General features: G+C 46.6%; 1 protein-coding gene across 1 annotated transcript in view; it reads right to left on the reverse strand.

Annotated features, from left to right (window-relative positions):
• LOC311312962 (ATP-binding cassette sub-family B member 6-like) overlaps positions 1-14326 on the reverse strand; it is a gene marked incomplete at both ends in the record, with an annotated part of 41490 nt that overhangs the window by 15930 nt on the left and 11234 nt on the right. Inside the window, 9 exons of the mRNA XM_084442970.1 lie at positions 4318-4422; positions 5738-5795; positions 6559-6644; positions 8229-8292; positions 9518-9594; positions 11356-11481; positions 11838-11903; positions 12892-13001; positions 13551-13672. Coding sequence (XP_084299096.1) covers positions 4318-4422; positions 5738-5795; positions 6559-6644; positions 8229-8292; positions 9518-9594; positions 11356-11481; positions 11838-11903; positions 12892-13001; positions 13551-13672 — 814 coding nt within the window. The remainder of the gene's footprint in view (positions 1-4317; positions 4423-5737; positions 5796-6558; positions 6645-8228; positions 8293-9517; positions 9595-11355; positions 11482-11837; positions 11904-12891; positions 13002-13550; positions 13673-14326) is intronic.

Consider the following 14326-nt stretch of genomic DNA (forward strand, 5'->3'; position numbering starts at 1 on the left):
TAGAAGGGGACTAGAGGAGGACTAGAGGGGAACTAGGGCACATGAGTGAGGGGGACTATAGGAGGACTAGAAAGAACATAAAAAAGACAGAACATAAAAAAAAAACATAAAGCTAAAAGGCCCAGTGTGAAGGGCGGGGCCCCGACACCACTTCAAACACATGTGGTGTTTGGAGGGTGTTAACGTCCAAACATCCACTTGGGTTTCACTTTATAGAGTAACGGTTTAAAGAGTGTCTTTTGTGCCAGGATGTGTGGGATTAAATCTTGATGACGCAACCTCTCTCTCCTCCTCACCCCACATCTTAGTTAGATATGTTCCACACATCGGGGGCCGAGGGTGGTCTAGCGTTTAAGCCCTGCTGCCTCCGAAGTATAGGTGTATGTGTTTGAAACCGGCTCAACCCTCCCCTATCTTCTCATGCCTCTCCTGTCACCCTTCACTTCCTGTACCTAATATCATAAACATATCACAATTCTTCAGGGAACCATTACTGTTTGAAGAATTTAACCTCCAACTGATTTTTTTTTAACAGTTATGAAGTCCAGGTTCTGGATGGTAGTGTGGTGATCTCTGATCTTCTGCTTTTAACCTGTAGTTGCTCTTAGTCTGTGACCTGACAGTTACCACTTTTCTCTTAAAGGACAGGTTCGGAATTTAGCATTATAAGCCATGTTAAAAGGTTATTTACAATCATATACAACGGCCGATATCAAAGTTTCGTCAAACGGTGCATTCTTGAGATATATCCCATCGCCGCTAACACACTCAATGGATCCATAGGTGCATAGACAAAAAGCAGTATTTCAGGAAAAAAGGTTTGTGATTTAAAAAATGCAACCGACAAAATCCCCGTTCCTCCCATCAGGCCTCCCTCCAAAGCCCCTCCTCCAAACTGGAGAAAAACAAATGACCCTCGCTAGGCAGTTAGGTACTGTAGGTTCACAGGCAGGTAAGCCAGCCAATCATTTCAAGTTGGCAACTCAAAATGATTGGACTTACTTATTACAGTCATGCGACTTCCACAGATTACAGAATCATTTCATTTTATTTTCATTTTAGTGCACAAAGTGAAAAATCTCATTCGGGTGCACAGTGACCTATTTCTCCTGCTAGACTAAAATATCAAATAAACTCTCTGACTGACTCATGAGCGGAGGTCATTTCTAGATTTAATATGGATTATGAACCGGTAAACAACACAACCCACTCACTCACTGATGTCAAGAGAACTGCTTTTATCCAACGCCTAAATATTTTGGTCATGAGGAGGAAAAAAGACAATATTCAAAGTGGCTGGTCTTCAAAAAATACCGTGTATGGCATGGAAGCAAAGAACTGGCACTCACGGAATAGACTGTGTCATCTTAAGAGTTTATTGGGCAAACGGATGCGTTTTGCCCTTAAGCCATCGTCAACATGTTGTTACTGATCTGAAACTGAAACGCGTCTGTTTGTCCAATAAATACCAAGATTATCCGGTCTATTCCGTGAGTGCCAGTTCTTTGCTTCTTCAGCTAAATATCCCTACCGGGCATCCATGACTGTTCTCAAACCAGGAGCTGTGTTCATCTTTACATGTTACCTTCCGGCATGGACATCGCCATGGAAGAAGAGAGGACCAGTGATGATCCCTCTGGGCAGATCATCATCACACAAATGCATGACTAATGCTTCCCCTAAGTCTAGGGAAAGACAGTGCATTCATTGTGCTGGAGTTTCCAGTAAGAGACTGTTATTATTAACTGATGTTTTATTATTTATCTTTACCCCGCCCCAGCGACAAGTGGCGTGTGGGTGGGTGCATTTGTTTGTTTGTTTGTTTGTTTGCACAATTAAATACAGATTTTTACATTAAAGACAATTCCACTTGGAAATCATTTTATTGTACCTAAACATACACTATTGGGTGTCTTGGAACTACATCATGAGGCGGTGACCACACACTACCAAACCACACACTACACTGTATTTGGTGTTTGTGAACTCAATAAATGGGGAAAATTCACACCTGATTCGGTGTACAAACCCTTGATAAGAAAGTGTTTCTATGCACTCAATGGTACTGTGTGTCACAAAACCCCCAAAAATGACACGTTATCAAAATCTCCAGTGATGGGAGTTTTGAATCCATTACCAGTGTCTCAGCACACCACTCCACAAGGGATAACAATTCTCCATCTTTCAACGCACTTCACTGTGTAGCAAATATACAAAAACATGAGTGTGCTCACTTGATTCTGAAAACATGAGTGTGCTCACTTGATTCTGAAAACATGTGTGCTCACTTGATTCTGAAAACATGAGTGTGCTCACTTGATTCTGAAAACATGAGTGTGCTCACTTGATTCTGAAAACATGAGTGTGCTCACTTGATTCTGAAAACATGAGTGTGCTCACTTGATTCTGAAAACATGAGTGTGCTCACTTGATTCTGAAAACATGAGTGTGCTCACTTGATTCTGAAAACATGTGTGCTCACTTGATTCTGAAAACATGAGTGTGCTCACTTGATTCTCAGGAGTGCACTCTTGCAATGCCACCGATCCATTTTGTGGTGGCAGCGCTTGTGGCCACCATGTATGGTGTTTGGAGACTCTTTATTTGAGTATGTATACTTTGTATGTGTAGTAAGTGAGTAAGTATACTTGAGTATGTGTAAAAGTGTGCTTGTGAAGGTGAATAGATGCTCTATGAGTAGGCTACAGTACACAGTCACAGTAAAGTCTGATCAGTCTAAACGTACATAGTGTAGCTCTAACCCAGCTCTCTACCCTCAGCTTCTCTTGAAAATAGATTTTTTTTAACCTCTACAATACATACCTGAATAACAGAAGGCTCAATTAAAATGGAGACATAGCACACAGCACCAAACGTAGCACTGAGACCAGCATCACTGCACCAAACATACTTTTGAAAGACCCACAGTAGAGAGACTGAAGTTGCACTAAGCTCTCCCTCCCAGAGAGACCTCAGTCCTGCAAATGGGTTGAGGGTCGGAGCGAGGCGTCAGAATAAGAGCGGGCGGCAGCTGAAGTTATAGATTAATTATTCACAAGGCTTTCAGGATGTTTTATTCACATGGGGCAGCTTGACTTGGTGATGAGAGAGACACTGAGGCAGATTGCTCCAGTTCAGCTGTGTGTGTGTGTGTGTGTGTGTGTGTGTGTGTGTGTGTGTGTGTGTGTGTGTGTGTGTGTGCGCGTCCGTGCGTGTATGTGAATGCGTGCATGCAGGCATGTGTGTGTGTGTATGAATGCATGCGCGTGTGTGTGTATGTGTGTGTGTGTGTATGAATGCATGCGTGTGTGTATGTGTGTGTTTGTGTGTGTATGAATGCGCGTGTGTGTGTGTGTGTGTGTGTGTATGTGTGTGTGCGCGTGTGTTTGCGCGTGCGTGCGTGCATGTGAATGCGTGCATGCAGGCATGTGTGTGTGTGTGTGTATGAATGCATGCATGCGTGTGTGTGTGTGTGTGTGTGTGAATGCAGGCGTGGGTGTGTAAAGATAGTAATATAATATCTAGCAGCTTCCCTCTCTCTCTGCTAGCTATTACATTACATCCATTTCACAACTATTTCAGTTGGGTTCATCAAGACGTCCCTAAACGCCGTCCAGTCAACCAACAGATACAGAAAATAACAGCTGAGAAAGCAAACATCGTTTGGAATAGAGGCAATTAGAGAAGAATGATGTTAACCAATGTCTCTCGACATCTTCTCCTGTGAACACTGAGGTCTCTCTCTGTCCCAGCAGTCACTGTTTTATCTTTACACGGTGGAATACATCTGTTTTTCAGTCTGCTAGCTAAGCCACCTGTCTGTGTGCGTGTGCATGTGTGTCTGTGTGCGCGTGCATGCGTGTCTGAGCGCGTGCATGCGTGTTTGTGTGCGCGTGCATGTGTGTCTGTGTGCGCGTGCACGCGTGTTTGTGTGCGCGTGCATGCGTGTTTGTGTGCGTGTGCATGTGTGTCTGTGTGCGCGTGCATGCGTGTCTGAGCGCATGCATGCGTGTTTGTGTGCGCGTGCATGTGTGTCTGTGTGCGCGTGCACGCGTGTTTGTGTGCGCGTGCATGCGTGTTTGTGTGCGCGTGCATGCGTGTCTGTGTGCGCGTGCATGCGTGTTTGTGTGCGCGTGCATGCGTGTTTGTGTGCGCGTGCATGTGTGTTTGTGTGCATGTGTGTCTGTGTGCGCGTGCATGTGTGTCTGTGTGCGCGTGCATGTGTGTTTGTGTGCGCGTGCATGTGTGTTTGTGTGCGGGTGCATGCGTGTTTGTGTGCCGTCAGTGTGTGAGTCTAGCCTCGGTGAGCTCGCTGACCTTAGAGATGTCCTGACCATCGATGTGGATGCTTCCTTCCTGAAGGTCATAGAAGCGAAAGAGCAGACGGAGGATAGTGCTTTTACCCGACCCAGACTGGCCTACCTGCAGAGACACACACACACACACACACACACACACACACAAACACATACTAATAAAGAACAACACTCTGTATCTGGGTATCTGCCCTGTTCGCATTTTCATTCATATTAGGCACAGGTATCCATATGAGTCCCAGACAGACAGTGACGGAGTCTGATTTTTAATTAATTCACTTTTTGGCAAATTTTCTCATAAAATACTGCTCTGGAGGAGCTCATCCTTTCACAATGCACAATACCCAACCCTGATGCAAAAGCAAAAGTATTTTGCCTGCTCAGCTTTGACCAAAATGAATGTGACTGCTCTGATACAAACACTGAACTGTTACCTTGTACCAGCATTCCAGGTACTCTAGAATTAGTTTGCCGTTGCTCAACTTTGCCCAAACTTTGTGTGTTCTATTGTCCACCCAAATAGTATTACATCAGTCATTTAGCTGACGCTTTTATCCAAAGCGACTTACATTGCATTTAACGTGGGAAAAGCCAATGTATTACTACTTGCCAGAGCTCACAAGTGCACCTCCTTTCTAAAACAAGTGACTAAGAGCATAATCTAGTGCTGAAGGCAACGTGCAAGAATAGCAATTTAGAAATACAATAGATCCTTAAAAGGGAGGATAATGGTAGTACTTCTTGAAGAGATGAGTTTTGAGCCTGCAGCAAAAGATGAGCAACGACTCTGCTGTCCTGACGTCAGTGGGCAGTTCGTTCCACCACTGCGGGGCCAGGACAGAGAAGAGCCGTGACCATGTTGATCGACCGCAGGGGCCTCGGAATGACAGGGCAACCAGTCGCCCCGAGGTAGTAGCTAGCTAGCTAGCAAACTTTAGCCAAACCAAACTATCATTCAGACTTGCCAAACACAGCATGTCCACTATGTTCTACTTCAGTCACTTAAAATCTGTGTTCTATTGTCCACTATGTACAACAGTATCTACAAACCAAGCTATCATTCATTCATTCAACTCTTAGCCGTGATGCTAATTTTCGCTATGTTCTACTCCATTCACTTATGCTAACAAAGATAGCGATCAGAGCAGTTGCATGTCTTCTGGTCGATCTAGTGGTCAGTAAAATCGACCAAATGTCAAGAGGTGGACATCATTGGATTCCTCTCGGCCTACAGAATCTGGCAATGTGCTTTTGAGCAGTTTGCAGTCGATTACTGTCGTTCTAAGCACAGATAATATAATGGACACTAGTATCTATCCAACCAGTGTTCTTTAAACTCAGACAATCCCATCATAAAGCTTCAGCAAAGGACGTTTTTACCCAAGTTCTCTGGTGCTTCCTGTCCCAGCCCAGGTACCTACCAGAGCCACCGTCTGTCCAGGCATCGCCGTGAAGGACACGTCCCTGAGAATCACATGCCTATGGACAGACAGAGAGACAGACAGGGCTGAATCACATGCCTATGGACAGACAGATAGACAGACAGGGTTGAATCACATGCCTATGGACAGACAGAGAGACAGACAGGGCTGAATCACATGCCTATGGACAGACAGATAGACAGACAGGGCTGAATCACATGCCTATGGACAGACAGATAGACAGACAGGGCTGAATCACATGCCTATGGACAGACAGATAGACAGACAGGGCTGAATCACATGCCTATGGACAGACAGATAGACAGACAGGGCTGAATCACATGCCTATGGACAGACAGAGAGACAGACAGGGCTGAATCACATGCCTATGGACAGACAGGGCTGAATCACATGCCTATGGACAGACAGATAGACAGACAGGGCTGAATCACATGCCTATGGACAGACAGACAGATAGGGCTGAATCACATGCCTATGGACAGACAGATACGGTTGAATCACATGCCTATGGACAGACAGAGAGACAGACAGGGCTGAATCACATGCCTATGGACAGACAGAGAGACAGACAGGGCTGAATCACATGCCTATGGACAGACAGATAGACAGACAGGGCTGAATCACATGCCTATGGACAGACAGATAGACAGACAGGGCTGAATCACAACTGTGCACCCACATCAAGAGAAAAATAAACAGGCAAGATCTAAGGACACCCACAAAAACAAACAGCGCCAGAGTGTCTGTTTATGTCCACTAGAAGTGATGCGCTACAGTCAGCGTCACAAAGACACACCCACCCTTCAGTGTAGCTGAAACACACTCTGTCAAAGTCCACCTGGCCCGAGGTCACCACTAGCTCTGGAGCATCTGCATCATCCTTCACCTACACACACACACACACACACACACACACACACACACACACACACACACACACACACACACACACACACACACACACACCACACACCACACACCACACACACACACACACACACACACACACACACACACACACACACACACACACACACACACAGGGGGTCAGTCAACGAAGAAACAGTCAGGGGTGAGACAGGGCAACTTGGTGTCAGGGCAACAACGTCTTTCTGGACATCAGCAAAACAAGGGGACTGATAGTGGACTTCAGGACGCTGAGGAGCGAGCGAAACCATCCGTCACCATCGAGGAGGCCCACCGGCGGAAATCTTTATTCAGCTACGGTACGTGAGGAGAAGCCCAAGTGACCAGTTCACCGTACATGGTATCTGTATCTTTCACTGTACAGTGTACATGCAGTACGACTAATAAACATCCCTGAATCCTTGGAGCCAGACTCTGTGTGTGTGTGTGTGTGTGTGTGTGTGTGTGTGTGTGTGTGTGTGTGTGTGTGACAGCAAACCGTTTCCCTCCACTAGATGACCTCTTCCTCCCCTATCCACCCTTCCCCCTCTATTCATCCATCCATCCACCCTCCCCCCTCTATCCATCCATCCATCGTTCACCCTCCATCCATCCATCCACCCTTCCCCCTCCTTCCTCATCCATTCATGCATCATCCATCCATCCATCCATCCATCCATCCATCACCCTCCTTCCTCATCCATCCATGCGTCATCCATCCATCCATCCATCATCCATCCATCACCCTCCTTCCTCATCCATCCATGCATCATCCATCCATCCATCCATCCATCCTCCATCCATCACCCTCCTTTCTCATCCATCCATGCATCATCCATCCATCACCCTCCTTCCTCATCCATCCATGCATCATCCATCCATCCTTCACCCTCCTTCCCCATCCATCCACCCATCCATCCATCCATCCATCCATCCATCCATCCATCCATCCATCCCTCCATCCTCCTCCTCCTCCTCCATCGTCTCACGGCTACTGAACAGCTTCCCAAGACAAATCAAAGAAAGAAATCTCAACATCCCATAATGTCTTTGTTTATATTCATCTGTCCATTACCATATCAAGGGGGTCTGGAGAGGCTGTGAATGAGCCCGGTGCTACGAGCAGGGTGACTGGGTATGGGAGAGCTTTCCCACAAGCTCCACACACACACACACACACACACACACACACACACACACACACACACACACACACACACACGGGCGGGCGGGCACACACACACACACACACACATAAAACACACACACACACACACACGCACACGCACGGACACACACATGCATTCACATGCACACAAAAACACACACACACGCACACACGGATGCATTCACATGCACACAAAAACACACACACACACACACACACACACACACACACACACACACACACACACACACTTTGACCCAGCACAAAGACACACGTCTGACTGTGTGGACTAACTGACCCCAGAGCAGATCGAATAAAAGGTTTAGTACTCACAAAGTTGTTGTTTTTCAACGGACAAAGAGTGGAGTTTGACATTCTCCAGCACACAACACCTACCTCCTGCTCCTCTGTGAGGAGTTTGAACATGTGCTCCATGTCAACAAAGGCACTCTGGATCAGCCTGGGGAGACAATAACATATATATGTCACTCCCGAGGCCCCTACGGTCGAACGACACGGTCACGGCTCTTCTCTGTCCTGGCCCCGCAGTGGTGGAACGAACTGCCCACTGATGTCAGGACAGCAGAGTCGCTGCCCATCTTTCGTCGCAGGCTCAAAACTCATCTCTTCAAGAAGTACTACAACAATCCTCCCTCCTAAGCACTTATTGTATTTTATTGTATTGTATTGTATTGCACTGTATTTTAGATTGCTATTCTTGCACTTTGCCTTCAGCACTAGATTATGCTCTTAAGTCACTTGTTTTAGAGGGAAGATGCACTTGTGAGTTCTGGCAAGTAGTAGTACACTGGCTTTTCCTACGTTAAATGCAATTATTGTTAGTCGCTTTGGATAAAAGCGTCCGCTAAATGACTGTAATGTAATATATATAGACCGTTCCATACAGACATGACTGGATCTCTCTCTCCTCAGCTCACACACCTGTCTCACTACAGGTGACAGCATCCTCACCTCACTGAATGAACCAGTCAACATTAGAACAATAAGGCAGCCACTTGTGGATCAGTCCTTAACCCTTTTAACCCTGAAAGTACAGTGACAACATTTTGAATATTAATTGGATTTTCCCAATAATAGTAGAAAGCGCAGTTTCTCAGCTTTCAGCAAAGTGTTGGAGTGAGGAATTTTTTATATTTGTTAGATATTTTTTTATATTATTAAATATTTGTTAGATATTTTTAAAATGTTGCCGGTGATGTGGTCGTATCGAAAGGGTTAAGTAGGGCAAGGTCATTTTTCTGTCTTTCTTTTTTCACATATTATGAAAGTATTCAATAGTGAGCTTTCAGATGATGTGCCATGTATTGAAATCTGCAAATATTTGAAGAAGATCCGCTTCTGTGAATGTTGGTACACCTGGAATCACTAAGCAGAGAAAATGTGCTTCAAAGGTTCAGAGCTGTTCTCACTTAAACACTTTGCCTACTTTCTCAACAAAATATGTTTATTTAGTGATCCTAAAACTGTTGTTTATGTTGAATAGGTTCTTCGTATCATTTGCGTCATATTAAAACAAAGGAAAACCGTAAAACAAACAAACAAAAAAACAACACAACACAACACATATTTTGCCCTCTGGCACATTTTAAGCCGACATTAGGACCAAAGCAGCAGTGGCCGTCACTAATGTAAATGATGTATGTTTGACCTGCCCTGGGCCTCACCTGTAGTAGGTCCCAAACCAGTTGAGAGGAGTGTACAGCTGGACGATGTAGGTGCCGAAAAGAACATAGTCGCCAACCTGAAACAGGTATTTGTCAATATTGTCAATATTATTATTATACAATATTATACATATTTCTGGGAGGAGAAACAGTGTAGAGCTTTCATCTTGATTATCATGATGGGTAGGAAATAGCAGGTGGGAAAATAGGAGGACAGCAGGTTGAGGACAGTAGGTTGAGGACAGCAGGTTGAGGACAGTAGGAGGACAGCAGGTTGAGGACAGCAGGTCGAGGACAGTAGGTTGAGGACAGCAGGTTGAGGACAGCAGGTTGAGGACAGCAGTTTGAGGACAGCAGGTTGAGGACAGCAGGAGGACAGTAGGAGGACAGCAGTTTGAGGACAGCAGGTTGAGGACAGCAGGTTGAGGACAGCAGGTTGAGGACAGCAGGTTGAGGACAGTAGGTTGAGGACAGCAGGTTGAGGACAGCAGGTTGAGGACAGCAGGTTGAGGACAGCAGGTTGAGGACAGCAGGTTGAGGACAGTAGGTTGAGGACAGCAGTTTGAGGACAGTAGGAGGACAGCAGGTTGAGGACAGTAGGAGGACAGCTGGTTGAGGACAGTAGGTTGAGGACAGTAGGAGGACAGCAGGTTGAGGACAGCAGGTTGAGGACAGCAGGTTGAGGACAGTAGGAGGACAGCAGGTTGAGGACAGCAGGTTGAGGACAGTAGGAGGACAGCAGGTTGAGGACAGTAGGAGGACAGCAGTTTGAGGACAGCAGGTTGAGGACAGCAGGAGGACAGTAGGAGGACAGCAGTTTGAGGACAGCAGGTTGAGGACAGCAGGTTGAGGACAGCAGGTTGAGGACAGCAGGTTGAGGACAGTAGGTTGAGGACAGCAGGTTGAGGACAGCAGGTTGAGGACAGTAGGTTGAGGACAGCAGGTTGAGGACAGTAGGAGGACAGCAGGTTGAGGACAGTAGGTTGAGGACAGCAGGTTGAGGACAGCAGGTTGAGGACAGTAGGAGGACAGCAGGTTGAGGACAGTAGGTTGAGGACAGCAGTTTGAGGACAGTAGGAGGACAGCAGGTTGAGGACAGTAGGTTGAGGACAGCAGGTTGAGGACAGCAGGTTGAGGACAGTAGGAGGACAGCAGGTTGAGGACAGTAGGTTGAGGACAACAGGTTGAGGACAGTAGGAGGACAGCAGGTTGAGGACAGTAGGAGGACAGCAGTTTGAGGACAGCAGGTTGAGGACAGCAGGAGGACAGTAGGAGGACAGCAGTTTGAGGACAGTAGGAGGACAGCAGGTTGAGGACAGTAGGAGGACAGTAGGAGGACAGCAGTTTGAGGACAGCAGGTTGAGGACAGCAGGTTGAGGACAGCAGGTTGAGGACAGCAGGTTGAGGACAGTAGGTTGAGGACAGCAGGTTGAGGACAGCAGGTTGAGGACAGCAGGTCGAGGACAGTAGGTTGAGGACAGCAGGTTGAGGACAGCAGGTTGAGGACAGTAGGAGGACAGCAGGTTGAGGACAGTAGGAGGACAGCAGGTTGAGGACAGTAGGTTGAGGACAGCAGGTTGAGGACAGCAGGTTGAGGACAGTAGGAGGACAGCAGGTTGAGGACAGTAGGAGGACAGCTGGTTGAGGACAGTAGTAGCATAGTAAGAGCACAGTAGGAGGACAGCAGGTTGAGGACAGTAGGAGGACAGCAGGTTGAGGACAGTAGTAGGACAGTAGAGGACCAGGTTGAGGAGAGAAGCAGGACAGCAGTTTGAGGACAGCAGGAGGACAGTAGGAGGACAGGGCTGTGGGCATTAGGAGGACAGAATGGGGCTTACCTGGAAGTTGCCCTGGGAGACCAGGTGGGCACAGAGTAAAGAACCAGCAAGAAGACCAGCGCCAATGATGAGGTTCTGGGTCTGGTTGAGCAGGGCGAGCGAGGCACTGGTCTTCCACTCACTCTCCTACACACACACACACACACACACACACACACACACACACACACACACACACACACACACACACACACACACACAAAGGATCACAATCACAACCTAACTAGGTCAGTGACCTATCTTCTATGCGGTTGTGTACTAAGCCAACAGCAATTTTAGGGTTCAGTGTCTTGCTCAACCAACTGAAGGATACTTTGGCACACTACAGGGAGCTGGGATTGAACCGGGGAGCTCTACCTCCCGAGCTACGTGCTGCCAATGACCAGGTCTTCTGCACACCTCAATTGGCTGGTCGCCAGGTGTGTAGGAGAGAAGCATTACTATATATATGATTGTGGTTCTTTGATGGTTTCTTTCTTTACCTGATACTTCAGAATAGCCTCCTCAAAACAACGTACTTCATAGTTCTCAGCATTGAAATATTTCACCTGGGAAAAGAGGACGAATATCATCAGGTATGGGCTAGGGCTAGGGCTAGGGCTAGGGCTAAGGCTAGGGCTAGGGCTAGGGCTAGGGCTAGGGCTAGGGCTAGGGCTAGGGCTAAGGATAGGGCTAGGGCTAGGGCTAGGGCTAGGGCTAGGGCTAGGGCTAGGGCTAGGGTATGTCTATACCGATCAGTCCTGTATGTTTGGCCCTCTAAAGTGTATTCTGATAAGTACGGCATGTGTGGAACTCTAAAGTGTACTCTGATAAGTACTGTACTGTATGTTTGGCCCTCTAAAGTACTGTTTTCCCTCTAGAGTGTATTCTGATAAAGTAGACATGTTTTCCCTCTAGAGTGTATTCTGATAAGTAGTAGAGATGTTTTCCCTCTAGAGTGTATTCTGATAAGTAGTAGAGATGTTTTCCCTCTAGAGTGTATTCTGATAAGTAGTAGATATGTTTTGCCCTCTAGAGTGTATTCTGATAAGTAGTATATGTTTTCCCTCTAGAGTGTATTCTGATAAGTAGTTGATATGTTTTCCCTCTAGGGTATTCTGATAAGTAGTAGATATGTTTTCCCTCTAGAGTGTATTCTGATAAGTAGTAGATATGTTTTCCCTCTAGGGTGTATTCTGATAAGTAGTAGAGATGTTTTCCCTCTAGAGTGTATTCTGATAAGTAGTAGATATGTTTTCCCTCTATAGTGTATTCTGATAAGTAGTAGAGATGTTTTCCCTCTAGAGTGTATTCTGATAAGTAGTAGAGATGTTTTCCCTCTAGAGTGTATTCTGATAAGTAGTAGAGATGTTTTCCCTCTAGGGTATTCTGATAAGTAGTAGATATGTTTTCTCTCTAGGTTATTCTGATAAAGTAGAGATGTTTGGCCCTCTAGAGTGTATTCTGATAAGTAGTAGATATGTTTAACCCTCTATGGTATTCTGATAAGTAGTAGACTTGTTTGGCGCTGCTGTGATACTGAGCATGTTAAAGTACCGTCTCAAAGTTCAGCAGCGAGTCGACAGCTTTGGACTTGGCGTTGTTGTCCTGGGCGTTCATGTCTCGCCTGTACTTGGTCCTCCATTCCGTGATCAGGATGGTGCACGCTGACCGTGGGGGACAGACAACCGTCTTTATCACAGCCTTCTACTGTACCAACCCTCAACTAACCACAATCAAACCATAATATACCCATAACCGACCCTCAACTAACCCCAATCAACCTATAATATACCCATAACCAACCCTCAACTAACCACAATCAAACCATAATATACCCATAACCAACCCTCAACTAACCACAATCAACCCATAATATACCCATAACCAACGCTCAACTAACCCCAATCAACCCATAATATACCCATAACCAACCCTCAACTAACCCCAATCAACCCATAATATACCCATAACCAACCCTCAACTAACCCCAATCAACCCATAATATACCCATAACCAACCCTCAACTAACCACAATCAACCCATAATATATCCATGACCAACTCATAACTACGCCCTAACCAGCCCTTAATAAGCCCCTAACCAATAAGATGAAGTCGATGAGGCAGGTTGAGGGCGGATCACAGCGTTGGTTCGGGGTTGGTTGAGAGTTGGTTAGTGGTTGAACGGTACGTGAGTGGTTCAGGTGGACTCACTGAGGTAGACAACCATGCAGAGGAAGATGATGAGGCCAAACCAGGCGCTGAAGGAGGTCACAAAGTAGATGATGGCGATGATGATGTCAGCTATAGTGGGCAGGATGCTGAAAAGGATATAACTGAGGGAGAGAGGAGAGGAGAGGAGAGAGGGAGAGAGAGGAGAGAAGAGGAGAGAACAGAGGAGCGACAGCAGAGAAGAGCAGAAGATGAGAGGAGAGCAGAAGAGAGGAGCGAGAGCAGAGAAAAGGAGAGGAGAGAGAAGAGGAGAGAGGAGGAGAGTAGAGAGAGGGGAGTGAAGAGAGAAGAGGAGAGCAGAGGAGAGGAGTGGAGAGAATGGGAGAGGAGAGAGACAGGATCAGTTAGAATGGTTCCAAATATGAAATTGTGTTGTTGGTGGTGGGGGGGTGGGGGGGGTCAATGAATAAGTAACACACAATAGCATTGTCTTATTTGAACTGCTTGCCTTTCCTCAGTGATGTACACTTTTGGGTCAGACAGGTGAGGATTGCCAGGTTTCCTCACCTGAGCAGGTGAGGGTTGCCAGGTTTCCTCACCTGAGCAGGTGAGGGTTGCCAGGTTTCTCACCTAAGCAGGTGAGGGTTGCCAGGTTTCCTCACCTAAGCAGGTGAGGGTTGCCAGGTTTCCTCACCTAAGCAGGTGAGGGTTGCCAGGTTTCCTCACCTAAGCAGGTGAGGGTTGCCAGGTTTCCTCACCTGAGCAGGTGAGGGTTGCCAGGTTTCCTCAGCTGAGCAGGTGCGGGTTGCCAGGTTTCT

Source organism: Borostomias antarcticus, assembly GCF_949987555.1.
Source record: "Borostomias antarcticus genome assembly, chromosome: 9".
NCBI classification, from domain to species: Eukaryota; Metazoa; Chordata; class Actinopteri; order Stomiiformes; family Stomiidae; genus Borostomias; species Borostomias antarcticus.